The sequence below is a fragment of the Barbatula barbatula genome (assembly GCF_947034865.1).
Source record: "Barbatula barbatula genome assembly, chromosome: 5".
Taxonomy (NCBI): Eukaryota; Metazoa; Chordata; class Actinopteri; order Cypriniformes; family Nemacheilidae; genus Barbatula; species Barbatula barbatula.
The window spans coordinates 2,589,169-2,616,259 of NC_136769.1; the positions used below are offsets into that span (position 1 = coordinate 2,589,169).

At 41.9% G+C, this 27,091-nt stretch overlaps 3 protein-coding genes and 1 long non-coding RNA gene across 7 annotated transcripts; 2 read left to right on the forward strand and 2 right to left on the reverse strand.

Moving 5' to 3' along the window:
* Positions 1-1,501: 1,501 nt before the first annotated feature.
* Positions 1,502-11,745, reverse strand: LOC306894045 (uncharacterized protein). The gene is made up of 3 exons (XM_079456266.1): positions 11,686-11,745; positions 10,967-11,119; positions 1,502-3,335 (listed from the first exon to the last, which is right to left on the reverse strand). The coding sequence occupies exons 2-3, from the start codon at positions 11,058-11,060 to the stop codon at positions 1,783-1,785; spliced, it is 1,647 nt and encodes a 548-aa protein (XP_079312392.1). The 5' UTR covers positions 11,061-11,119; positions 11,686-11,745; the 3' UTR covers positions 1,502-1,782.
* A 415-nt stretch (positions 11,746-12,160) lies between these two features.
* On the forward strand, positions 12,161-13,594 carry LOC306893665. Its single transcript, XR_013786605.1, has 3 exons — positions 12,161-12,228; positions 12,306-12,411; positions 12,491-13,594. It is a non-coding gene; the product is annotated as an uncharacterized lncRNA (long non-coding RNA).
* Positions 13,595-18,641: 5,047 nt separating this feature from the next.
* On the reverse strand, positions 18,642-21,620 carry LOC306894736 (uncharacterized protein). 4 transcript variants are annotated; one of them, XM_079457481.1, is made up of 4 exons: positions 21,549-21,610; positions 20,843-20,956; positions 20,371-20,422; positions 18,642-20,138 (listed from the first exon to the last, which is right to left on the reverse strand). In XM_079457481.1, exons 2-4 carry the CDS (start codon positions 20,864-20,866, stop codon positions 18,922-18,924), a joined length of 1,293 nt encoding a protein of 430 aa, XP_079313607.1. In that variant the 5' UTR covers positions 20,867-20,956; positions 21,549-21,610; the 3' UTR covers positions 18,642-18,921. The 4 variants fall into 4 exon arrangements, with proteins under 4 accessions (XP_079313607.1, XP_079313606.1, XP_079313605.1 ...); XM_079457480.1 differs by having other exon boundaries at positions 20,843-20,995; positions 21,549-21,608; XM_079457479.1 differs by lacking the exon at positions 20,371-20,422 and having other exon boundaries at positions 21,549-21,620.
* A 3,284-nt stretch (positions 21,621-24,904) lies between these two features.
* On the forward strand, positions 24,905-26,422 carry LOC306894865 (zinc finger BED domain-containing protein 5-like; the record flags this gene model as incomplete). Its single annotated transcript, XM_079457704.1, has 1 exon — positions 24,905-26,422. One exon carries the CDS (start codon positions 24,905-24,907, stop codon positions 26,420-26,422), a length of 1,518 nt encoding a protein of 505 aa, XP_079313830.1.
* Positions 26,423-27,091: the final 669 nt, after the last annotated feature.

Here is a 27,091-nt window from a genome sequence, read left to right on the forward strand (position 1 = left end):
AATCACCGTTGTGTCGTCTGCAAACTTGATGAAGGAGTTAGATCCGTTCACAGGCCTGCAATCGAGTGTGAAAAGGGAGTAGAGAAAGCGGCTCAGTACGCAGCCCTGTGGTTCACCAGTGTTGAGGGTGATGGTGGTGGAGCAGATGTGGTCTAACCTAACAAGCTGAGGCCTGTTCGTCAAGAAATCCATAATCCAATTGCAGGTAGAGTTGTTAATGCCTAGGTTTCAAAGTTTGATGATTAGCTTGGAAGGGATGACGGTATTGAATGCAGAGCTGAAGTCTACAATCAGCATTCGTGCATAAGTGTCCTTATTGTCCTGATGTGTGAGCACGGAGTGCAGCACCATGGACACTGCATCATCTGTGCTCCTATTGTTGCGGTTGGCAAATTGGTATGGGTCCAGTGTGGGTGGTAGAGAGTCCTTTAGGTGTGCCAGGACCAGCCGCTCAAAGCACTTCATAACAATGGGTGTGAGTGCTACAGGGCGGTAGTCGTTCAGGCACGTCGGGCTAGAATGTTTTGGATCGGGCACAATGGAGGTGGATTTTAAACATGCTGGAACCGCTGCTTGGGCGAGGGACAGGTTGAAGATGTCCGTGAAGACCCCAGCGAGCTGCTCCGCACATGCCCAGAGTACACGACCAGGGATGCCGTCTGGGTCAGCAGCCTTGCATGCGTTGATCCGGCTTAGTGCAGTGTAAACATCTGTGGAGTTTTGTGTGATGATCGGGTGGTCAGTTCAGGGTGTGAGCTTGGTAGCGGTTTCCTTATTGTCATAAAATGAATTAAGTTCGTTCAGGAAGATGGCATCTGTGGCTATGGGGGTGGAGTGGTTGGGTTTGTAATCACTGATGGCCTGGATGCACTGCCACATGCGTCGAGTGTCAGAATTGGAAAAATGCTCTTCTAGCTTCAACTTGTAGCAGTGCTTGGCCTTTTTGATGCCCCTCTTCAGATTTGCCCTGGAAGTACTATAGGCCTGTGCATCATCCTATCGGAAGGCAGTGTTGCATGCTTTCAACAGGAAGTGCACTGGATGAACAAGAAAAGTATATATAGAAAAGAAAATATAGAAAAGGAGCAGGATACGGTTGCGTTAATATCACACTGCGCTTCATAGTAAGTGAAAAATTAAGATTCAGAGGATTGCATATAGAGGGTATGCATCAACGTCACTTTCCACAAATTTGCATTACACACCTTACTGCGACCTTCTTCCCGTTTAAAATAAATTACCTACGTGTGTGGTTAATGCTGATTGGTCAAATCAAACTCTCACCCTTTTAATTGTAGGTCTGTGCCCAATCATCGGTGCGCCTGCCTCAGCTCGGCTTTGTTCTCTTAGTTCGAAGAGGTTTTCCCCCTTTCAGGGACGAGCCCCCAAATTGTAAGATTATTACTTTCTAGTTATAAAGCTTTTATGAGTTGAAGGGTTTAGTCGACGGAGAAATCAGAAGAACCGGATCCGGGGACCAAGAATGACACAGACACAGAAGTGTAGTTCACTCAAAGTTTACTAAAGATGGGTTCAGTATATATATGCATAAATGAGAAAGTGATGAACATCTCACTTATCTCTGAACATCTCACACAAAAACAAGATAACAAAATAAATCTGACATTTGTTAGGTAAATGTGTACAGAGCAGGCCGACCTCCCCCTGGACAAAAGATATATATGTCCTGGCATGCTGGAACAGCTGGGACAGAGAAAACTAGAATTCTGGATTCTCACAGGACCCCTTTAGCACTGCCATTTCTCCGACCTGCAGTGATCCCTACTTGGTAAAAGGCTTTTCTGCAGTGTGAATTCTCACGTGTTTCTCTAAATTACTTTTTTGTGTGAAACTCTTTCCACAGTGAACACATGCGTAGGGACGCTCACCAGTGTGAATCCTCATGTGGACCTCTAGATGACATTTGTTTTTGAAACTCTTTCCACAGTGAACACATGCGTATGGACGCTCTCCAGTGTGAATCCTCGTGTGTTCCTCTAGATTACATTTGTTTTTGAAACTCTTTCCACAGTGAACACATGCGTATGGACGCTCTCCAGTGTGAATCAACGTGTGTTCCTCTAGATTACTTTTTTGTGTGAAACTCTTTCCACAGTGAACACATGCGTATGGACGCTCTCCAGTGTGAATTCTCATGTGGTTCTCAAGAACACTTTTGTATGTAAAACTCTTTCCACACTGAACACATGCGTATGGCCGCTCCCCAGTGTGAATTCTCACATGTTCCTCTAGATTACTTTTTTGTGTGAAACTCTTTCCACACTGAACACATGTGTATGGCCGCTCTCCAGTGTGAATTCTCATGTGGTTCTCAAGAACACTTTTGTATGCAAAACTCTTTCCACACTGAACACATGTGAAAGGCTTTTCTCCAGTGTGAGTTCTCATGTGGACCTCTAGATTACTTTTCTGAGTGAAACTCTTTTCACAATCAAAACATGCATACGGCTTTTCTCCAGTGTGTATTCTCACGTGTTCCTCTAGATATATTTTTCTTGAGAAACTCTTTCCACACTGAACACATCTATACGGCTTTTCTCCAGTGTGAATCCTCATGTGGTTCTTAAGACTAATTTTTTGTGTGAAACTCTTTCTACACTGAACACATCCATACGGCTTTTCTCCAGTGTGGATTCTCATGTGGACCACTAGCTTACTTTTCTGAGTGAAACTCTTTTCACAATCAAAACATGCAAACAGCTTTTCTCCAGTGTGAATTGTCATGTGTTCCTCTAGATATATTTTTCTTGAGAAACTCTTTCCACACTGAACACATGCAAACAGCTTATCTCCAGTGTGAATTGTCATGTGTTCCTCTAGATATGTTTTTCTTGAGAAACTCTTTCCACACTGAACACATCTATACGGCTTTTCTCCAGTGTGAATCCTCATGTGGTTCTTAAGACTAGTTTTTTGTGTGAAACTCCTTCTACACTGAACACATCCATACGGCTTTTCTCCAGTGTGGATTCTCATGTGGACCACTAGATTAAATTTGCTTTTGAAACTCTTTCCACACTGAAAACAAACATGTGGCTTTTCTCCGGTGTGAATTCTCATGTGTTCCACTAGATGACTTTTCTGAGTGAAACTCTTTCCACACTGTAGACATGTGAAAGGCTTTTCTCCGGTGTGAACTCTCATGTGGACTTCAAGAATACTTTTTCTTGTGAAGCTCTTTCCACACAGGTGGCAGATGAACGGCTTTTCTTCAGTGTGGATTCTTATGTGCTTAACAAGCTGCTCTTTACTTCCCAATCTCTTTCCATAATGAGGACATACAGATACCGTTGTTTCTTCCAGTTCCAATCGGTCTATAATGAAACAAAAGAAGCACATATTTTTATAAGGGCGGTGTTAGTTTTTCTTGAACTTGGCTGAGCAGTGGTTGGGTGACTTGCCAACATATTAGAATGCTTCTGATACGTAAAAGAAAACTAAGCTGAACCAAGTTAAGGGGAAAAGCTTTTATTGAAGATGTTTCTGTTGCATAGCGGTCTTCTGAACCTTAACACAAGGTACAGTCTATGTGATCAGACTTTATACCTGGTAACAAATGGCCTCCAGACAACAGACAGATAACACGAGGACCTCCTACTTGAGAACTCATATTAGACAGTGTTGAAGGGCCATTAGTTGAATCACACCTTTACAGATATATGTTAAAGACGGGTGAGGCACAAGTATAATGTGGGGAAATCTAGAATATATATATTGATAGAAGAGTATAATTGTTATAATATAATTGTGAGTTAAAAGTTAGACCCCCCCCCATGTAATAGTTTTTGTCATTTCAGTTATTTTATTAATAATGGTAATTTAATTATTCAGTACTTGCATGCCAATTTGTAGTATACAGCTATGTGATGAGTGTCCAGTTGGTGGCAGTAAGCCGGAGGAAAACCTAAAAGAGGAGAAGAAGAGTTCGTTCGCGCGAGTGTTAGCGAGTTGTATTGTACTGTGTGCTACGGAGCTGTTGCGAATGATGCGGGCTGAATAAAAGAACCCAACCAAATCACACGCTTGTTCATTCCTTCAAGTGTGCTACAAAATATTGGCGACGAGGATGGGATGGGATCGGCGGTGCCGTTTTGAGTGAGTGGTCTACGAAGAGGCTGAGCATGGACTTTGAGCAACTGCAGGATCAGCTGAGCGCGGCGTTGCTCCGGCTCGATCAGCTGCACGAGGTGAGTGTGTATGCGAAACTGTCAGTGGAGGAGGGACAAACCAAACGGCACTCGCTGATCAGATTAATAAGTGAATCAGTAGAGAAGGTGATTGAGACGGAAGATGACGATGTAGCCCGTCAACATGTGGAAGATTTGTTAGAGTTTTCTAGCAAGATGATGCAAAGCAGTAACCGCGCGGTACAAGATGGCGGCGTTGACGCAGACAGAAATTCGGCGGAGCTCGCGCATTTAAAGAGACAGTACACCGAATTGCAGCATCAGTTTGAGTTGTCAACAGATGCCCTAAAAAACGAAATCCAACGCCTGAGTTTAAAAGTTCCTGTTGTGTCTGGCCTCCCGGCGTTTTCCCAACGTCATCATGAAGTTTCTGAAGTCACTATCCGGCGTGATTTTAAGATTAATGGCCAAATTGGAGAACGAGGTCAGAAAGATAAGCTTTCATACAACAACTTGATGCACCAAATTGAGGCTGGAGTGAACAAGGGACACAGAGAGTCTGAAATACTTGATGCGGTGATAAGAGCAGTGAGTCCAGGTATGAGCCTGCGCGATATGCTGGAGATCAAGACAGATTTAACCCTTTCTCAGCTGCGCACAATTCTGAAAGGCCATTATAAGGAAGAAAGCTCAACAGACCTGTATCATCGACTGATAAACATCACTCAAGAGAGCCGTGAGTCACCACAAAACTTCCTATTATGTGCCATTGAGTTGAAGGAAAGACTTTTAGCTGCTGCTCGAGAACCAGATGGAGAAGAACCGTATAGCCCTGATCTCATACATAGAAGATTCCTGCGCGCACTAGGAACAGGGTTATCAAACGATCACATTAAGTATCAGCTAAAAACCTGCCTTGATGATCCTAAAATCACAGATGAGGTTCTCATCACAGCTATGAACGAAGCTGCAAGTCTTGAGTGCGAACGACAGCAAAAGTTCAAGAAAAATGCCCACATCAAAGAAACTAAAGTCAGTGAGGTTCCAGTGGAACTACGCCAAAGTCAAGAGAAAATTGGTTATGCTGTTGGAGGTAAAGAACAGTCCACATATACACAATTAAAAGCTTTGAAAACTCCACAAGTCATGGACAAGAAAGACTCTGTTAAACAGCTGAGAGAGGAGATCGGAGAAATGAGGAAAGCGATGAGTACTTACCGTTCCACGCAGCCCAGGGAAAGGAAGCGAGGATGCCGTGGATGTCAAAATGAAGGCAGAGGTGATCAGTGTGATCATTGCTTTAGTTGTGGGCAAAGTGGACATCTTTCCAGAGGGTGCAGGGGACCACCTGCAGGAAGAACCGAAAGAGGGCACTCAGCGAGCAGTATGGCAGTCACAACTCATACCACATCCTCACTGTGCCTAGACAATCACCATGACATCCTGGGTGACAGAATTAAGCAGCTGGAAGCTCATGAAGCAGCGAAACGGAAGGAGTGTCCTCTGCAGCATATCAGATCCATAACTACTAATCAGTTGTCCACCAAACATCATGCACAGTTATTGAATTTGATCAGAGAAAAATGTATGGTGAACTGTTTCTTTGATGGTGTAGCAACAAAAGCGCTGTGGGATACTGGCTCACAAGTCTGTCTCATGAATGAAAAGTGGCGGAAAGAACATCTCCCACACACAACACTACGTGGTCTTGAAGAGATCCTAGGCCCTGGAACCCTCACCGGTCGAGCAGTGAATCAAACAGTGATCCCGTTCGAAAGCTGGGTTGAAGTGACATTCAAGCTGGGAACAGACAAAACCACACCGTTAGAACTGGAGGTACCGGTATTGGTATGTGGTGACGATGAAGTGGCAGAGGAGCCCATCATTGGTTACAATGTCATTGAGTACCTGTTGAACAGTGGTGTAGAGCGCCCTACCAATGTAAAGACCAAAGCCATGAGTACTGCACTGTCCTGTGACTGTAAAAAAGCAGAGGTTTTGCTGAACTTAGTAAGAAGCCAAAACGAAGGGTTCAGTGATGGAGTAGTGAAAGTAGGAAGGTCAGTAACAAGAAATCCTGCCCAACAGGCTAGAGCTGTCAAATGTTACATTAGAACGGGCCCGTTGCTATCTGATCAAGATGCTCTTTTTGAACCGGATGAGTTCGTGAAGTGGCCAGATGGATTGAGGGTGGAGGAAAACATTGTTTGCCTCAAGAGAGGGACCTGTTCACGCATCTGTATTCCTGTGATCAATGATACCAATCATGACATCGACCTGCCTCCACGGGCAGTTCTGGGCCATATACAGCGAGTGAAATCCATTTACCCTGCTGAGGTGAGACCGGTGACCGCTCAGAAAGAGGTTGCATGTGCGACTGTTACACACGCCAGTCAAAGCCCGTTCCAAAAAGACGGTGAACAAGTCAGTCAATCTACAGAAAACACTAATACAATGTTAACTGGTCAAAAAGAAAAACTATGGGACCCTCCTGTATGCGTTGATCACCTAAAACCTGAACAGCAGCAGAAGGTGAAGCAGCTTCTAAGGGAGGAGAGTGGTGCTTTTGCTCGCGATGAAAATGATGTGGGATGTATTCCATCTCTCCAGCTAAAAATCCGCCTACATGATACCACCTTCGTGAAGCACACATACATGTCTGCCCCGAAGCCACTTCGCAGAGAGGTTAAAGAATACCTGGAGGATCTGTTAAATAAGGGGTGGATTACTAAATCTAAGTCACCATATTCTTCACCAGTAGTCTGTGTGCGTAAGAAAGATGGAACTCTCCGCCTCTGCTGTGACTATCGGGAGTTAAACAAGAAATCCATTCCAGATAGACATCCTATTCCCCGCATACAGCACATGCTCGACAGCTTGGCAGGCAACACCTGGTTTTCAGTCCTTGATCAAGGTAAAGCCTATCACCAGGGTTTTGTAGATGAATCCAGCCGACCTCTCACTGCGTTCATTACACCGTGGGGATTATATGAATGGGTGAGGGTCCCTTTTGGATTGTCAAATGCACCTGCTGAATTCCAGAGGAGCATGGAGGAGCGTCTGAGAGAATTGCGTGATGAGGTATGTCAACCATATTTGGATGATAACTTGGTTCATTCTAAAACATTTGATGATCATCTTCAGGACATTAGAAAAGTGCTGCAGTGTTATCAAAATCATGGTGTCAAACTAACGCCTCGAAAATGTGAAGTGTTCCGGAATCAGGTACGATTCCTAGGGAGGCTGGTGACAAAAGATGGGTACACGATGGACCCGGCTGACGTTGCTCCTGTCCAAGCACTGAAAGAAAGGACCCCTAAGACAGTTGGTGAGGTGAGAAAGTTGTTAGGATTTCTTTCCTACTACCGGTCATACATTGAAAACTTTTCCCGCAAGGCCGCATCTCTTTATTTGCTGCTCGCCGAAAAAAAGACACCGATAGGGAAAGTACAGATGAAGCGGAAAGGAAAAGTGAAACATAGCCAAGGACAGCTTGCGTCAGCACACCCAGTTATGTGGACAGATGAACATCAAAAGGCCCTCTGTGAGTTAATTGATTATTTATCTAACCCACCGGTGCTGGAATATCCAGATCTGGATGAACCTTTTGTACTCCATTGCGATGCTTCACAGGAAGGCCTTGGTGCGGTGCTTTATCAAAGGCAAAGAGGCAAGTTAGTGGTAATAGCGTACGGATCAAGGACCCTAACCCCTCCTGAGAAAAACTACCATCTTCACTCAGGAAAGTTGGAGTTCTTGGCCATGAAGTGGGCTATATGCGAGCGGTTCAGGGACTATGTTTATCATGCACCTTCATTCATCGTGTACACGGACAATAACCCTCTCACATATGTGATGTCGACAGCCAAGTTAAATGCCACAACGTACAGATGGGTAGCGGAACTTGCTGACTTCCGATTTACCATCAAATACCGCCCAGGAAAGTCAAATGGGGACGCAGATGGCTTGTCACGTATGCCGCTGCATATGGAACAGTACATGAAAACCTGTTCAGAAGAGGTGCACCCTGAAGTCATGGTCAGCGTATCTCAGGCAGCGGTAGTACAGAGTCAGGAGAGAGGGCCGTGGTTGTGTCCACTTACAATTGAAACTGCGTTGTCAGGAGAACAGGAGAGGAGTTAAAGTTAAAGTTATACCTGGATGAACATGGTCTCTTGTTTAGGAAAACAGTAATTCGTCATCAGTTGGTTTTGCCTAGGATATACCATGAGCTCGTTTATAAGGAGTTGCATCAAGACATGGGCCACCTGGGAGCAGAAAGGGTGCTGAACTTAATCAGAGATCGGTTTTATTGGCCCCACATGCAAAAGGACGTGGAACACTATGTCACACGTGTTTGTAGTTGCTTGAGAAGCAAGCGTCCAAACAAACCGACCCGAGCCCCTCTGGTAAACATCACCACCACTTACCCGTTTGAGCTTGTCTCTATTGATTTCCTGCACATAGAGAAGAGTAAGGGGGGTTATGAGTACATTTTAGTTGTGATGGACCACTTTACACGATTCGCACAGGCGTATGCATGCAGAAACAAGAGCGCCAAGACAGCGGCTGAGAAGGTGTTCGGGGACTTTGTTTTGAAATTTGGGTTCCCGACAAAACTGCACCACGACCAAGGCAGGGAGTTTGATAACAAGCTGTTTTCAAGGCTGCAAGAGTACAGTGGCGTGCAAGGTTCCCACACGACCCCATATCACCCCCAGGGCAATGGTCAAGTTGAGTGTTTTAACCGAACTTTGCTAGCAATGCTGAGGACCTTACCAGAAACCGCAAAAGCCGACTGGAAGACGTCACTTGCAAAAGTTGTGAATGCATACAACTGTACGAAAAGTGAGGCAACAGGGTTTGCTCCGTATTATCTCCTGTTTGGCCGCACTCCCAGACTTCCCATTGATATCATGTTCGGTGTACCAGCAAAGAACCAAAGCTCATCTTACCATGACTATGCTGAGGACTGGAGAATGAGAATGACGGAAGCTTACAAGTTAGCCTCAAGAGTGTCACACAAAGAGAAGGAAAGAGGTAAAGCTTTGTACGATAAGAAAATACACAGAGCTGAAGTGATCCCTGGGAACAGAGTACTTGTTCGGAATTTCAAGGAAAAAGGTGGACCTGGGAAGCTTCGATCATTTTGGGAAGAACAAGTCTATGTCGTCACCAAGAGGAAGCACCAGGATAGCCCAGTATATGAAGTCCGACCTGAACAAGGCAAAGGGAAAACAAGAATACTACACAGGAACCTATTGTTACCGTGTGACTACTTACCTGCAGAGAGAGAATGTTTACCTGGAAGACCTGAAAAAGAAAACAAGAAAAAAGCCAAGACTGGAAAAACATCGACACAGCAAAATCAAACATACTGTGACAGTTCAGATGGTGAGGATGATTGGAAATGCCTGGTTGGAGTACCAGTCAAAAAGGAGAGTCAGAGTGTCAGAGAACCTCCAGAGCCTCATTCAGAAGACACAGTGATGCTGAACGATGTAGAACCAGAGGTTGAACACGGGCAAGCACCAGGACGGGGAGAAGATGATTTATCATCATCCAGAGACGAGGCGGGTGAAACTGATGATCCTAATGATAGTGATGGGGAGACTCCTTCACAACCAGCCTGCAAAAGAGTATATCCTTTGAGAAACAGAAAACTAACAAGATTGTTTACTTACCATTCTCTAGGTCAGCCTAGTATTGTAGATGGGTAAACTGTTGAATTAAATCACAGTAATAAGTTCGAGTTTAAATGTTAAGAAGCTAAATAATGACCAGAATAATATTGAGTTCATATTTTTGGTTTTAACGAGAAAAAAGTTACCATAACATTCCAGAAACAAATGTTAATTGTTTTAATGGTGTAAGGTTAGATTCCTTCAGTGAAAGTACAGATTCCTGTTGATAAACAGCGATGGTGGTAGAAAATCATGGTGCACAATGATGTCTGCTACAAACACACTGCATGGAAAAGGAGATACATGTTGTGTGTAGTGTGACAGTATAGCACGAGTACTAAAACTGTTATATCACTGACTCCTGCCAAAGAAATGATCTACGGGTAGATAACCTGTAATTTGTTTTGAGAATGTCGGGACTACATTCTGTTTTGTAGGGGAGAATGTGGGGAAATCTAGAATATATATATTGATAGAAGAGTATAATTGTTATAATATAATTGTGAGTTAAAAGTTAGACCCCCCCCCAATGTAATAGTTTTTGTCATTTCAGTTATTTTATTAATAATGGTAATTTAATTATTCAGTACATGCATGCCAATTTGTAGTATACAGCTATGTGATGAGTGTCCAGTTGGTGGCAGTAAGCCGGAGGAAAACCTAAAAGAGGAGAAGAAGAGTTCGTTCGCGCGAGTGTTAGCGAGTTGTATTGTACTGTGTGCTACGGAGCTGTTGCGAATGATGCGGGCTGAATAAAAGAACCCAACCAAATCACACGCTTGTTCCTTCAAGTGTGCTACAATAATGTGATCACCCATTTGGTTTACGCCCTTACCTATAAAGATGTTAAGTACAGGTGGGACACAGACACAACTAATGTCAGACGTTGATTACATATGAAAGAAGGACACAAAGCCTTCAGCGGTCAACATTGAACACATGCAATCAAAGGCACGATATGTGAATTATTTGCATTCAAATATCATGAAACCACCAGCTCAGTGTTTGTTCATCCGTACTTTCATTATCAAACTTCACACAATAATAACAAAATCATAGCAATTATTGTGAATCAATATATTTTTTAATTTGTCAGTAATAATCATTTATGAAGACTCAAGAATGGACACAAACCTCTTTGTTCTGCAGCGTCTTCATTGGTCATTGTGCTGGTGTCTGTAACACTCATGTCTTCTCTCTCCTCTTTAATGAATCTGACGTCACACATCACTTGCTTTTCAAGTTTGGCTTTGAGAAACAGATTGAATTGAGTTATATTCAGTTCACCTGTAACATAAATAATTGACTGAATGATCACAATAAAACAGCACATAGTGTCAAATAAAACATGTGAAGAATGAAGAAACAACTAAACGATTATTTATAACGCAGATGAGACAATGACATATAAGGACCAGTGATCACGTGACGTGAGCAATAATAAGAATGAACTGTATTAAAATAAAACATCTTATTTCTGTGAGTGAAATATGAATGACTGATACAGAATGCTTAAGTGAATGGTGTTTTAAAACATGTCATAAGTTCACGACATTCAGGAAACATGTCTGATAACATTGAAGAAGAAAACATATCAAACAAGAGATCAAAACTCTTCTGAACACTTCAATACTGAGGTAATAATAATGAAATACATTCATTTAACACAAATCGCGGTTTTGTCTCACTGAACGTGTTTCCAGAAGTTAAACGGCACGTTTGTCTTTATATAAATTCTCCGGGACGAACTTCAATCCCTCTGCAAACCTTTGAATCATCTAGCATTGAATTTCATGTTTGTCAAGATCTTGTGGAGAAAAGTTTATAACACGAGATCCATCCAGTGAACTAACCTTTGTGTTTAAAGATCTTTATATCAAATACTTCTGATATTCTCCGATTGTTGTTCTTCTGCGCATGCGCAGCTTCTTCTTTTAATGTTTTATGGCGGTTTGCAAACAAACAACAGGACCGTTGCCGCCACCTACTGGCGGGCTGGAGTGTGGCGAGACAATGAGAGAAATCACTAAATAAAAGCAAAATATATTAAGCTTAAAATCATTATTCATTCTTTCTTTTTATAACCTAATATTAGCTCTAATGACATTTTATTTGTACCTTCTGTAACTTTGCAGCATCTTTCTCTCTCTTTACAATTAGCTTTACGCTGTAATAAAATATGCTCAACTATTTAAATTTTGCCACGAAATATATATAAAAAAAACATATGTGATAAAAATATTGTGGTGATGCGATTGCCTGATCCACCTATGTTTGAGGAAATGGTACGGTCCGGGGGTATAAAGGTAGATAGGACTGGCATGTCACACAGGTGTGTCCTATAGGGCTTCCGGGAGTACCTTTATTTCCGGTGGGTTGGGCTACACGTCCAAGAGGTAAGAGCTACCAGTGGCAGTTAAAGTGTTGATATTTAATGTCAAACAGGGTAAATGGAGATGCATTTAAATTACAGTGTGGTTGAGGAGTACTGCGGGCATTTGTGAATGGCCATGTATTTTCGAGAGCCATTAGTGAAGTCCGCGTCAAGTGTGTGGTGCATTACCGGTCATTAGCTGCAGGTGTGTTACTCATTTTCACGTATAGGGTTGTGGGAATGTATTTTCCCTCTAAATTCATTTGCTTGTTATATTTTTGCAGTGACTTTGGGTGTTGGAGGTGTTGCAGCAGGCTGAACCGACGCCAGTTCGCAGGCTGATACCGGCGCTATTTGGGGCTGTGATTCTCCCTTATGGATTAGCGCTATCGTACCTGCATGTATAATGACTGCTTGAACTGGAGTGTTTTCCGAGATCGACAGTGTCACTATTGTTCGCACTGATTCGTCCAACTTACCGTTTCTCCTACCTGACTGCCTAGCGGATTCCTGAGCCGGGTTGTTTCCAGACCCGTTACTTTTAGTGCGACGCTTAATTTACCTTCCACTTTCATTTCACTGCGTAGCGGATGCATGAAGCTGACTGTTCCGGACCGAAGTGGACAGTCCGTAGAGTCGTGTTTATTTCCCTTTTTGCTCTTTCACTCGTTGCCGTGCCTGGGACAGCGTCTTTGTCCCGGTTGGTGTGGAGGACTATTCCCATTTAGCTGGCAGTTATTTCCAGTGTATAATAACCGTTTAGTGTCTGTCGACGTGCTTCGATACCGCGTTCTGCGTGTCTATAGGCACGGCATTTGGCTCTCTTTCTCGGAGGACTGGTGATTACCGGACTAGCTATTATTATCGATGTCATTTTGGGCGTAACTTGTTTTGTTTAAATTGATTTTGTTTAATTCGTTTTGTTTAAAATTTATTTTGTTTAATTCGTTTTGTTTAAGTGATTTTGTTTACTTCGTTTTGCTTAAGTGATTTTGTTTAGCCTACTTCGTTTTGCTTAAGTGATTTGGTTTAATTTGTTTTGTTTAAGTGATTTGGTTTAATTTGTTGTGTAAGTGATTTTGGATTGAGTTTATTAATTTTCTTTTCATTCCAGAATTAGGGGGAATTAGTCGTGGTCGAGATCCTCTGTATGTGGTGTGGTTGACTTGTTTGTAGTGTCCACAATATAGAAACATTTGGCGTGTGGTGACGTGAGTGAGCACAACGGTTGTCGGATCAATCGGACGACTTTCCCCAATTCTGGGTTGGACGTTTTAAGTGTGTGTATGCTTTGTACGAAGATGATGGCCTGTTTCTTTTAATGACTTTAATTAAATGTGATTTTGTATTTTAGATGGTGTGTGTGAAATAAATTGTTTACCAGCTTCCCTTTTGTCTGCTACCTGTCTCAGCCAATAACGAACCTGTGAGCTTTTGGTGATTTACTTAATTTTGGGTCCCTGGCCCTATCCGGGGTGGCGTAGTCGGCTCATGCTTTGATTAATCTCCTTTCACCGTATGCCATCGCCACAATATTTTTTTTCATTTTAATTTTTCTTCACATTTCCAGAGTCTCGTCTTTAAGTAAATGCTGTAAATATGTGCAGAAAGGTGGAGGCGTTCATAAAGTTATGGGAGTAGCGACAGGCCTTTCAATTGGACTCGAAAGCTGCCTGTTTAACATCAGTTTAAACGCTATTGGCCCACATCCAAAGCCACATTTCAGTGTGTTTTTGAATCGAAGATTTTAAATATGAAACCAAGAATGTGCAAAACTTGATTTATAAAGATACTACAACGGGTATCTATATTCTTTGATAACCAGGGCCTATTTTAAAAATGGGCCGCCAAGAAGAGCTTGATGTCAGCAAATACACCTTAAACTCCCCGATGCCTCTTATATCACTTTAGTGGTAAACATAGGATCATAGAAGTTGGTCTGATGAATGGATTTGTTCCTGGACTAATCTTTCTCACTGAGGTCAGAGTTTCTTAACACGGCCTAACTGTATGTATTTATTAGTTAAAAATAGTCTTCAAGCCTGCCTGTGTACTTTTGACTGAATAGTTTTTCCCTATTGTAAAAATGTCTTACACTTCACAACAAAATGTTATGTTTTCTATCATATTTATCAAATTACCTAAACCACATGTTTAAATTAGATAAGATTATATTAAACTTTATTGTCATTATACATATAGTATAAGTACAGTGTAACGAAATGTAGTTTAGGTCTAACCAAAAGTGCAATTATGCCGTTATTAAAGTTACAGTGCAGTATACAAGTAAATGCAGTTAATAAGGTTACAGTGCAGTAGATTAGTTAATGCAGTTATTGAAGTTACAGTGCAATAGATGAGTAGATGCAGTTAATAGAGTTACAGTGCAATAGATGAGTAGATGCAGATATTGAAGTCACAATGCAGCAGATGAGTTATTGAAGTTGCAGTGCTGGGACCCGTTTCAGAAAGCAGGGTAAGAGCAAACTCAGAGTAAGTTAACCCCAGAAAACGGGATACTCTGGGTTTTCAGTTTCAGAACGCGAGGTATATCAAACCCGTGACCGCGGGGTAAGTCAAGCCCGTTTCAGAAATCAAGGTATCTTATACTTAGAGTGAGTAACCATAGTAACCTACTCTGTGAACCTAACCTGGTCAGGAGCAGGTTTTATTCCACTAACCCGAGGTTTGTTTCAATCTCCGCCCCTTTTAGAAGCGCGAGTAGTGTTGAAATTGCCTTCGCCGTTAGTTTTTTCATTCGTTTTCCTTAATGGCGCACAAGTTTATAACACAGACATTAAATGTCCGTTTATTCAGGAACCTGTAGATGAGGAAGCTGCATTCATTTGGAGAGAGTTAAATTTACGTCGGTAGAGAATATATGGTTAAGCCACGCTTGGATGTCATATCCGGAGGATTTGTTATTTGAGCGATACAGTTTTTCTTTACAGTCCATTACATATATCCACAATCTGCTTCATCCTTACATCACAAACCTCTCTCGTGAATGCGCTCTTACATCTGAGCAGATTATTTTTATGGTCACGTTTCTTTGCTAATGGAAGCTTTCTACATAACACCGGGGATACAGAACACGTTAGCAAGGCAACTGTACGCACAGCAGTAAGAAAAGTGTGCATCGTGGTCTTGCTGCCAACTCTGGAAGTAAGCGAATAATTTAAATACCCTTTAGGATTTCCCAATGTGATTGGGTGCACATGTAACCGGTCCCACTCGCGCGGTCTTCGATCCGACGTTGGCCCGAATGAGAGATGGGCGCTCTAACGATGAGCCGTAGAGCGTCTCTGTTGGTCTGGGAGTGCCGCTTACACACTGCACAGCTCTTCACTCCGTTACACATAGCTGGAGCAGGGGCAAGAATGGCCAGTTTTCTGTCTTCTATAGCCACAGTGCTCGGTTCTCATATCCGCATAACTTTCAAAGCCAGTTTTTTAAATATATCAAACATTTCCCAGTCAGACATCCTAAAAGCAAGAGCATTTAAACTCACCGGACTGAATTATGTTTTTATATTTTATTTTCAGCTGCTGCCATGTTCTTTTTATTGCAGAAGGATTGCACCTACATGACAAAAACCGAAGGTATATATGTGTTTATATATATATATATATCTTACATGTAAATGTGTATATATACATATATATATATATATACATATATATATATATATATATATATATATATACATATATATATATATATATATATATATATATACAGTGCCTCCAATTCGACTGCGAGAAATAAACGGAACGCTTTTTGTCACGTGGAGTTGCCATCGTGAATCGTGTTATCTTCGCTCAATTGATGATGGCTTTTTAAAGCCGCGGTGAACACGCGTAACCTCGAGTAAACTTACTCAGAGTGGCTTGAACTCATTGAAACCAGCTGTTCTGAAACAGAAAACTCAGAGTAGCGATTATCTGAGTAAATCAACTCAGAGTTCATATTTTAACTCAGGGTTGCTTGAACCTCCTTATTGCTTGAAACGGGTCCCTGTAGATAAGTTAATGCAGTTATGAAAGTTGTCCATTAGTGCAAATGAGCATTCAGTAGGCCTATTATATTTCTGGTGTCCAATTGAGCAGTATAGAGTGCAAATGATGCTGTGTGTGTGTAAACAGTCCAGTAGAGCAGATAACATTAAGTACTGGTGTGTACAGTTCAGTCATGCATGCAGCCCTGTAGTGCAATGTAAACAATGTCATAGCAGCATTGAAGTTAAAGGTATGAGGGGTAGTGGAATCAGTGGGGGGCAGAGTTCAATAATGGATCAGCTCTGGGAAAAAAAGCTGTCTCTTAGTCTGCTGGTTCTTGTCAGGAGCCACTGGAAGCGCCTACCGGAAGGAAGGAGAGTAAACAGTCTATGAGCGGGGTGAGAGGAGTCCTTGAGAATTCTGCGAGCTCGACGCAGACAGCGTTTCTTCTGGATGTCCTCAATGGGAGAAAGTGTAGTCCCTGTGATGCGCTGGGCTGTTTTCACCATCAGCTGCAGTGCCTTGTGCTCAGCAACAGAACAGATCCCGTACCAGACTGTGACACACTTAGTCAGGATGCTCTCTATCGTGCAGAGATAGAAGTTCACCAGGAAAAATGAAGACAGTTGGTTCTTCTTCAGTGTCCTCAGAAAGAAGAGACGCTGGTGAGCCTTCTTGACCAGGCATGAGGTGTTGGTGGTCCAGGACAGGTCCTCCGAAATATGAGTCCCCAGGAACTTAAAACTGGAAACTTGTCAACAGCCATCCCCTTAATGTGGAGGGGGTCGTGTGTGCCTCCTTTCGCCTTCCTGAAGTCCACGATGATCTCCTTTGTCTTGGAGGTGTTAAGGAGCAGGTTGTTGTCTGTGCACCATGTGGCCAGGTGCCGGACCTCCTCCCTGTATGCAGTCTTATCGTTGTTGCTGATGAGACCAATCACCGTTGTATCGTCTGCAAACTTGATGAAGGAGTTAGATCCGTTCACAGGCCTGCAATCGAGTGTGAAAAGGGAGTAGAGAAAGCGGCTCAGTACGCAGCCCTGTGGTTCACCAGTGTTGAGGGTGATGGTGGTGGAGCAGATGTGGCCTAACCTAACAAGCTGAGGCCTGTTCGTCAAGAAATCCATAATCCAATTGCAGGTAGAGTTGTTAATGCCTAGGTTTCAAAGTTTGATGATTAGCTTGGAAGGGATGACGGTATTGAATGCAGAGCTGAAGTCTACAATCAGCATTCGTGCATAAGTGTCCTTATTGTCCTGATGTGTGAGCACGGAGTGCAGCGCCATGGACACTGCATCATCTGTGCTCCTATTGTTACGGTTGGCAAATTGGTATGGGTCCAGGGTGGGTGGTAGAGAGTCCTTTAGGTGTGCCAGGACCAGCCGCTCAAAGCACTTCATAACAATGGGTGTGAGTGCTACAGGGCGGTAGTCGTTCAGGCACGTCGGGTTTGAATGTTTTGGCATGGGCACAATGGAGGTGGATTTTAAACAAGCTGGAACCGCTGCTTGGGCGAGGGACAGGTTGAAGATGTCCGTGAAGACCCCAGCGAGCTGCTCCGCACATGCCCTGAGTACACGACCAGGGATGCCGTCTGGGTCAGCAGCCTTGCGCGCGTTGATCCGGCTTAGTGCAGTGTAAACATCTGTGGAGTTTTGTGTGATGATCGGGTGGTCAGTTCAGGGTGTGAGCTTGGTAGCGGTTTCCTTATTGTCATAAAATGAATTAAGCTCGTTCAGGAAGATGGCATCTGTGGCTATGGGGGTGGAGTGGTTGGGTTTGTAATCACTGATGGCCTGGATGCCCTGCCACATGCGTCGAGAGTCAGAATTGGAAAAATGCTCATCTAGCTTCAACTTGTAGCAGTGCTTGGCCTTTTTGATGCCCCTCTTCAGATTTGCCCTGGAAGTACTATAGGCCTGTGCATCATCCTATCGGAAGGCAGTGTTGCATGCTTTCAACGGGAGGTGCACTGGATGAACAAGAAAAGTATATATAGAAAAGAAAATATAGAAAAGGAGCAGGATACGGTTGCGTTAATATCACACTGCGCTTCATAGTAAGTGAAAAATTAAGATTCAGAGGATTGCATATAGAGGGTATGCATCGACGTCACTTTCCACAAACTTTGCATTACACACCTTACTGCGACCTTCTTCCCGTTTAAAATAAATTACCTACGTGTGTGGTTAATGCTGATTGGTCAAATCAAACTCTCACCCTTTTAATTGTAGGTCTGTGCCCAATCATCGGTGCGCCTGCCTCAGCTCGGCTTTGTTCTCTTAGTTCGAAGAGGTTTTCCCCCTTTCAGGGATGAGCCCCCAAATTGTAAGATTATTACTTTCTAGTTATAAAGCTTTTATGAGTTGAAGGGTTTAGTCGACGGAGAAATCAGAAGAACCGGATCCGGGGACCAAGAATGACACAGACACAGAAGTGTAGTTCACTCAAAGTTTACTAAAGATGGGTTCAGTATATATATGCATAAATGAGAAAGTGATGAACATCTCACTTATCTCTGAACATCTCACACAAAAACAAGATAACAAAATAAATCTGACATTTGTTAGGTAAATGTGTACAGAGCAGGCCGACCTCCCCCTGGACAAAAAATATATATGTCCTGGCATGTTGGAACCGCTGGGACAGAGAAAACTAGAATTCTGGATTCTCACAGGACCCCTTTAGCACTGCCATTTCTCCGACCTGCGGTGACCCCTACTTGGTAAAAGGCTTTTCTGCAGTGTGAATTCTCACGTGTTTCTCTAAATTACTTTTTTGTGTGAAACTCTTTCCACAGTGAACACATGCGTAGGGACGCTCACCAGTGTGAATCCTCATGTGGACCTCTAGATGACATTTGTTTTTGAAACTCTTTCCACAGTGAACACATGCGTATGGACGCTCTCCAGTGTGAATCCTCGTGTGTTCCTCTAGATTACATTTGTTTTTGAAACTCTTTCCACAGTGAACACATGCGTATGGACGCTCTCCAGTGTGAATCAACGTGTGTTCCTCTAGATTACGCTTGCTTTTGAAACTCTTTCCACACTGAACACATGCGTATGGACGCTCTACAGTGTGAATTCTCATGTGGTTCTTAAGAACATTTTTGTATGCAAAACTCTTTCCACACTGAACACATGTGAACGGCTTTTCTCCAGTGTGAGTTCTCATGTGGACCTCTAGATTACTTTTCTGAGTGAAACTCTTTTCACAATCAAAACATGCAAACGGCTTTTCTCCAGTGTGAATTGCCATGTGTTCCTCTAGATATGTTTTTCTTGAGAAACTCTTTCCACACTGAACACATGTATACGGCTTTTCTCCAGTGTGAATCCTCATGTGGTTCTTAAGAGTAATTTTTTGTGTGAAACTCTTTCTACACTGAACACATCCATACGGCTTCTCTCCAGTGTGGATTTTCATGTGGACCTCTAGATTAAATTTGCTTGTGAAACTCTTTCTACACTGAAAACAAACATGTGGCTTTTCTCCGGTGTGAATTCTCATGTGTTCCACTAGATGACTGTTTCTTGTGAAACTCTTTCCACACTGCAGACATGTGAACGGCTTTTTTCCGGTGTGAACTCTCATGTGGACCTCAAGACAACTTTTGTTTGTGAAACACTTTCCACACTGGTGGCAGATGAACGGCTTTTCTCCAGTGTGAATTCTCATGTGGACTTCAAGACTACTTTTTCTTGTGAGGCTCTTTCCACACTGGTGGCAGATGAACGGCTTTTCTCCGGTGTGAACTCTCATGTGGATTTCAAGACAACTTTTGTTTGTGAAACACTTTCCACACTGGTGGCAGATGAACGGCTTTTCTCCAGTGTGGATTCTTATGTGCTTCACAAGATGCTCTTTACTTCCCAATCTCTTTCCACAATGAGGACATACAGATACCGTTGTTTCTTCCAGTTCCAATCGGTCTATAATGAAACAAAAGAAGCACATATTTTTAAAAGGGCGGTGTTAGTTTTTCTTGAACTTGGCTGAGCATTTGTTGGGTGATTTGCCAACATATTAGAAAGCTTCTGATACGTAAAAAAAAACTAAGCTGAACCAAGTTAAGGGGAAAAGCTTTTATTGAAGATGTTTGTGTTGCATAGCGGTCTTCTGAACTTTAACACAAGGTACAGTCTATGTGATCAGACTTTATACCTGGTAACAAATGGCCTCCAGACAACAGACAGATAACACGAGGACCTCCTACCTGAGAACTCATAATAGACAGTGTTGAAGGGCCATTAGTTGAATCACACCTTTACAGATATATGTTAAAGACAGGTGGGGCACAAGTATAATGTGATCACCCATTTGGTTTACGCCCTTACCTATAAAGATGTTAAGTACAGGTGGGGCACAGACACAACTAATGTCAGACGTTGATTACATATGAAAGAAGGACACAAAGCCTTCAGCGGTCAACATTGAACACATGCAATCAAAGGCACGACATGTGAATTATTTGCATTCAAATATCATAAAACCACCAGCTCAGTGTTTGTTCATCCGTACTTTCATTATCAAACTTCACACAATAATAACAAAATCATAGCAATAATTGTGAATCAATATATTTTTTAATTTGTCAGTAATAATCATTAATGAAGACTCAAGATTGGACACAAACCTCTTTGTTCCGCAGCGTCTTCATTGGTCATTGTGCTGGTGTCTGTAACACTCATGTCTTCTCTCTCCTCTTTAATGAATCTGACGTCACACATCACTTGCTTTTCAAGTTTGGCTTTGAGAAACAGATTGAATTGAGTTATATTCAGTTCACCTGTAACATAAATAATAGACTGAATGATCACAATAAAACAGCACATAGTGTCAAATAAAACATGTGAAGAATGAAGAAACAACTAAACGATTATTTATAACGCAGATGAGACAATGACATATAAGGACCAGTGATCACGTGACGTGAGCAATAATAAGAATGAACTGTATTAAAATAAAACATCTTATTTCTGTGAGTGAAATATGAATGACTGATACAGAATGCTTAAGTGAATGGTGTTTTAAAACATGTCATAAGTTCACGACATTCAGGAAACATGTCTGATAACATTGAAGAAGAAAACATATCAAACACGAGATCAAAACTCTTCTGAACACTTCAATACTGAGGTAATAATAATGAAATACATTCATTTAACACAAATCGCGGTTTTGGCTCACTGAACGTGTTTCCAGAAGTTAAACTTTATACAAATTCTCCGGACGAACTTCAATCCCTCTGCAAACCTTTGAATCATCTAGCATTGAATTTCATGTTTGTCAAGATCTGGTGGAGAAAAGTTTATAACACGAGATCCATCCAGTGAACTAACCTTTGTGTTTAAAGATCTTTATATCAAATACTTCTCCTGATATTCTCCGATTGCGCATGCGCAGCTTCTTCTTCTTTTAATGTTTTATGGCGGTTTGCAAACAACAGGACCGTTTCCGCCACCTACTGGCGGGCTGGAGTGTGGCGAGACAATGAGAGAAAACACTAATAAATAACTAAATAAAAGCAATACATTTAATTATTATATTATTATTACTCCCTAATATCTTATTAGCATTCTCCATTCTTTCTTTTTATAAGCTAATATTAGCTCTAATGACATTTTATTTGTACCTTCTGTAACTTTGTTTCCAGCATCTTTCTCTGTCTAAACCAGGAGTGCCCAACCAGTCGATCGCGGTCTACTCGTAGACCGCAGACTATTCCCAAGTCGACCGCGAAAAAATTAAAGAAAAAAATACAAAATATAACACACACACACCCCGTGTGTTTGTGTGTTATATTTTGTACTAAATGCCCAGGTAGCAAACAGACGTTGGGCCAACGTCAATATTGGTTGGTTACGTTGGCCCAACCTATCTGACAGAAATACAACGTTGGGCCAACGTTGGTATGGTCAGCTGCAATTGCCCACCACTTCCCTCAAATTATATATATACCCAGGTACCAAACAGACGTTGGCCCAACGTTGGCCCAACGTTTGTTGTTGTGTTGGGCCAACGTTGGGTGCTGACGTTGGCCCAACGTAATTTTGTCCGTTGGGCCAACGTTGGGCCAACCATGTTATTGGACGGCCAGCAGACCTTCTGCCAACCTAAAAAATACCTTGCCAACCTTCTGCCAACTTAAAAACCACTAAAACAACGTTGGGCCAACGTCAGCACCCAACGTTGGCCCAACACACCATTTTAAGTTTGTGATATGGCCTATTCATTGTTGAATTGCATTAAAAAAGAACAACAGACAAACTGAATTGGTTATAAAAATGAAATTTATTGGTAACAAAAAAACAGCAGAAAAAATGCAAAGCAAAGTAAAACAAAGTCAAAGAAATCAACAAGGAACCAATATATATATATATATATATATATATATATATATATATATATATATATATATATATATATATATATATAATTATTAAAATAAGTATAATTATTAAATTATTAAAATAACCATTGGTTGTTATTATCTTAGCAGATAAATAAAAATAAAAAAAAAATTGTTAAATAAAAAAACATAGTAGCTACACTTTTACTATAATAAAACCATTTTTATAATTTTTATAAAGGTCTGTCCATTTAGAACAAAATGTGCATTTATGTAGAAATAATTGAACACACCCCCGGATGAAGATCTAAAAAGCTATGCTTTAAAAGCACAATATTTCTGTTTATTTTAATACAATTTAATGTTAAACAAGTTCTAGCATTTTTACTGTTTTTAACATGTTGTCTTTTGTTATGTGTTATTAGTCATGTTCGACTTCATGATGACGTCAACTTATCGCGAGAGCGAGTCGAGAACTTACGCGTACAGATCTAATTTCGAATCGCTCTCGCGATACATTGACGTCATCATCCTGTCAGCGCCGCATGAAGCCACACACACGTATTTGTGGGCGCGCGCGCGCCTCAGTCCTCGTGAGTTCAGAGTCAGATGTTTACCTCAGACGAGTTTCCGTTTCTGTTGTAAATTCTGAGGTAAGTTTTCATTAATTCCTGGTTAAGTTGACAGTAATGTTCATTTTGTTGTTAGTAATTCGATATGACTAAAATATTATAAACTTTAATGTTGACTGTTAGTGTAATCTGGCGGTTTGACTGAGCGCAACTGAGCTAATGTAGAGCATATCTTTTATTTGTCTTTATTTTCTTGACAGATGTTGACATTAGGCATTCTTGACAGATGTAATGTTCATTTTGTTGTTAGTAATTCGATATGACTAAAATATTATAAACTTTAATGTTGACTGTTAGTGTAATCTGGCGGTTTGACTGAGCTTGTGACGCAACTGAGCTAATGTAGTTCATATCTTTTATTTGTCTTTATTTTCTTGACAGATGTTGACATTAGGCCTTCTTGACAGATGTAATGTTCATTTTGTTGTTAGTAATTCGATATGACTAAAATATTATAAACAGAGGTGCACTTCATCTTTACACTGCATTAAGATGTATAAAACATTTGCTACCCCAATATGGTGAATTTCTTGCAAAAAACCTTTGGGTTGTGTAATTAAAATAGAACGACACATCTTAAATCTTCTAAAAAGTTGTTTGTATGTTTGTTGTTTTTACAGGAGTATATGCTGCTGCTTCTACTCCTCTGCTCCGTCTTCATCATCAAATAGCTTCAAATCTGCAAAGTTTTTTTGGCCTTCTTCCGCATTTTCTTTGCCGCCTTTTCTGTCACTTTGGTTCCTTGTTGATTTCTTTGACTTTGTTTTACTTTGCTTTGCATTTTTTCTGCTGTTTTTTGTTACCAATAAATTTCATTTTTATAACAAATTCAGTTTGTCTGTTGTTCTTTTTTAATGCAATTCAACAATGAATAGGCCATATCACAATTTTAAAATGGTGTGTTGGGCCAACGTTGGGTGCTGACGTTGGCCCAACGTAATTTTGTCCGTTGGCCCAACGTTGTTTTAGTGGTTTTTAAGTTGGCAGAAGGTTGGCAAGGTATTTTTTAGGTTGGCAGAAGGTCTGCTGGCCGTCCAATAACATGGTTGGCCCAACGTTGGCCCAACGGACAAAATTACGTTGGGCCAACGTCAACACCCAACGTTGGCCCAACACAACAACAAACGTTGGGCCAACGTTTGTTTGCTACCTGGGTGTACACTACAGCCTATCATGAGTCCTTGCCTGGTACCCTATCAGTCTCTTAAACACGTCCACAAAAAAGTATTTAAAAAAAAGTAGGTCACGTTTAACCTACGGTCGCGCGTGACATGCATGACAGGTAGTTGACAGCTGCATGTCAACAGTAGCCAGAAGCCTAGAAGCTAGCGAACAGAGCGGTTACACGTACCTAAACGAACATGGCTGAGGGGAAACGAGCCAAGACCTACCATTTTCACCCTGAATGGGAGGAAGATTATTTTTTGTTTATTCTCATTCAAAGCCTGTTTGTTTGATCTGCAATGCAACGGTGGCATTGGCAAAAAAAGGGAACCTGGAGCGCCATTTTAAAACAGTACACGGGAGCTACGAGAGGGATTTCCCTGCAAAAACGCCTTTACGCGCCACAAAAGTGCGGGATTTGAAAGCACAGCTTTCAGCACGGCAGTCAATCTTCACCAAACCGAAGACTCAGGGTAAGGCCGCAACTATTGCTTCCTATCGCGTCAGTCACATCCTTGCTAAACACAAGAAGCCATTCAATGACGGCGATATGGTGAAGGAAGCCTTTCTCGAGGCAGCGGATAGCCTTTTTGACGACTTTAAAAATAAAACAGAGATCGTGAAGGCCATTAATGAAGTGCAACTCTCCCGCAATACTACTACAAGGCGATGTGAGAGAATGGCTGTGGATGTGGAGGAGCAACTGAGGAAGGATATTGATGCGTGTGAGTGCTTTTCCCTCCAATTTGATGAGTCGACTGATACGGTGGATGTAGTACAATTGTGTGTTTTCATCAGGATGGTTTTTGAAGACATGAGCGCCAAGGAAGAGCTGCTCACACTTTTGCCATTAAAAGGACACACCAGAGGTGAGGATATTTTTAATGCTTTCATGGGATTTGTTAGCGAGACAACACTGCCGCTCTTCAAGCTGATCTCCATCACAACCGATGGGGCGCCTGCAATGATGGGCCGCACCAGTGGGTTCATTGCACTGTGCAAAGAAAGTGAATCCTTCCCAGATATCCTGAATTATCATTGTATAATTCACCAGCAAGCGTTGTGTGGAAAGATTTTAAATATGAAAGAAGTGATGGATATTGCGATGAAGATTGTGTGTTCAGTTCGGGCCAGGAGTCTGCAGAGAAGGCTTTTCCGTGCTCACTTGGAGGAGAATGAGGCTGAGCACACAGACCTGCTGCTTCACACGGATGTTAGGTGGTTAAGCAGAGGTAAATTTTTGTCCAGATTCACGGAGTTATTACCTGAAATCAAGGACTTCCTGAAGCTTTCAAAACATGTGGATTACCATACAAAGCTAGAGGACCACCAGTGGCTGTTAGATGTATCTTTCCTCACTGAGCTCACTGCCGAGCTCAATGAATTGAATTTAGAGCTGCAGGGTAAGGGTAAAGATGTAGTCAACATGATGAGTTCAGTGAACACATTTAAAAGCAAGCTACAGCTGATGTCAAGCAGGCTGCAGCGTGGTAACCTGCGCAACTTCCCTCACATGCAGGCAGAACTACAACGTCAAGGTAAAGGTGTGACACAGCTTGACAGTGCACGTTATGAGGAGCATGTTCAGAGCATCTCGTCAGAGTTTGTGAGGCGTTTTACTGACTTTGCATCCATCGAGCCTGTAGCCAGCTATATGTGTTATCCATTTGCTGCAAGTATTGATGTTGGTGACATTGCAGCCAAAGTCAAATCACTTTTCGACTTGGAAAGCTCCGCTCTTGAGGATGAGATTCTGACATTGCAAAATGACATTGAGATCAAAGCCAGATCAACATCTGCTCAACCTGGAGAGCATGTAGTGTTCTGGAAACTACTGGTGGAGGAGAAATATCCCAATCTCAGAAGATGTGCCTTGAACTTGACAGCTCTTTTTGGATCAACTTATTTGTGCGAGTCTGCTTTCTCACACATGAAAATCATCAAGTCCAAGTACAGATCAACAATGACTGATGACCACCTTGCAGCCTGCCTACGCCTTGCAACCAGCTCCTACACTCCTAACTACGAGAAGCTAGCCTCCTCCTCCCAATGCCAGGTCTCCCACTAAGGTAGAAAGTGATTTCCTTTTTTCAAACTTAGAGATCTATCTGGTTTATGTTTCTGTTTGGTTCATATTAAGGTCAGTTATGACTATTGCTCATCACGCAGATTGTTGTGTGTGTGTGTGTGTGTGTGAGAGAGAGTGAGTGAGTGTGACAGAGAGAGAGGAGCATAGAGAGCGGGTTTGTGCTACAGCGCACTTTGCAAACTGGCAACTGTGTGAGAGGAATTTGTCTGTGTGTGTTTGAGAGAGGGAGGGTTTGTATTGTGATGTCTAGTAGTTGTGTGACAACAAGAAAAAGTGTTGTGAGGTTAGTTACTGCAGGCTGGAAATGATGTGTGTGGGTTTGCGATGTTGACACTGGACTGGTAGATCTCGGGAGGTTGGCTACTTGAAAAGTAGATCTTGGATCAAAAAAGGTTGGGCACCTCTGGTCTAAACAATTAGCTTTACGCTGTAATAAAATATGCTCAACTATTTACATTTTGCCACAAAATATATTAAAATAACGTATTTGATAAAAAAAGATTTTTTTTCATTTAAATTTTTCTTCACATTTCCAGAGTCTCGTCTTTAAGTAAATGCTGTAAATATGTGCAGAAAGGTGGAGGCGTTCATAAAGGTATGGGAGTAGCGACAGGCCTTTCAATTGGACTCGAAAGCTGCCTGTTTAAC

Excerpts from the sequence above, each read along its gene's own strand:
- LOC306894736 (XM_079457478.1), bottom strand. The coding sequence starts at position 21,606 with ATGCGCAATCGGAGAATATCAGGAGAAGTATTTGATATAAAGATCTTT. Across the intron at positions 20,996-21,548 it reads AAAGATCTTTAAACACAAAG|GTGAACTGAATATAACTCAA; the intron begins GTTAGTTCACTG and ends TTTATGTTACAG. Across the intron at positions 20,139-20,842 it reads AGACGCTGCGGAACAAAGAG|ACCGATTGGAACTGGAAGAA; the intron begins GTTTGTGTCCAA and ends GTTTCATTATAG.
- LOC306894045 (XM_079456266.1), bottom strand. The coding sequence starts at position 11,060 with ATGTGTGACGTCAGATTCATTAAAGAGGAGAGAGAAGACATGAGTGTT. Across the intron at positions 3,336-10,966 it reads AGACGCTGCAGAACAAAGAG|ACCGATTGGAACTGGAAGAA; the intron begins GTTTGTGTCCAT and ends GTTTCATTATAG.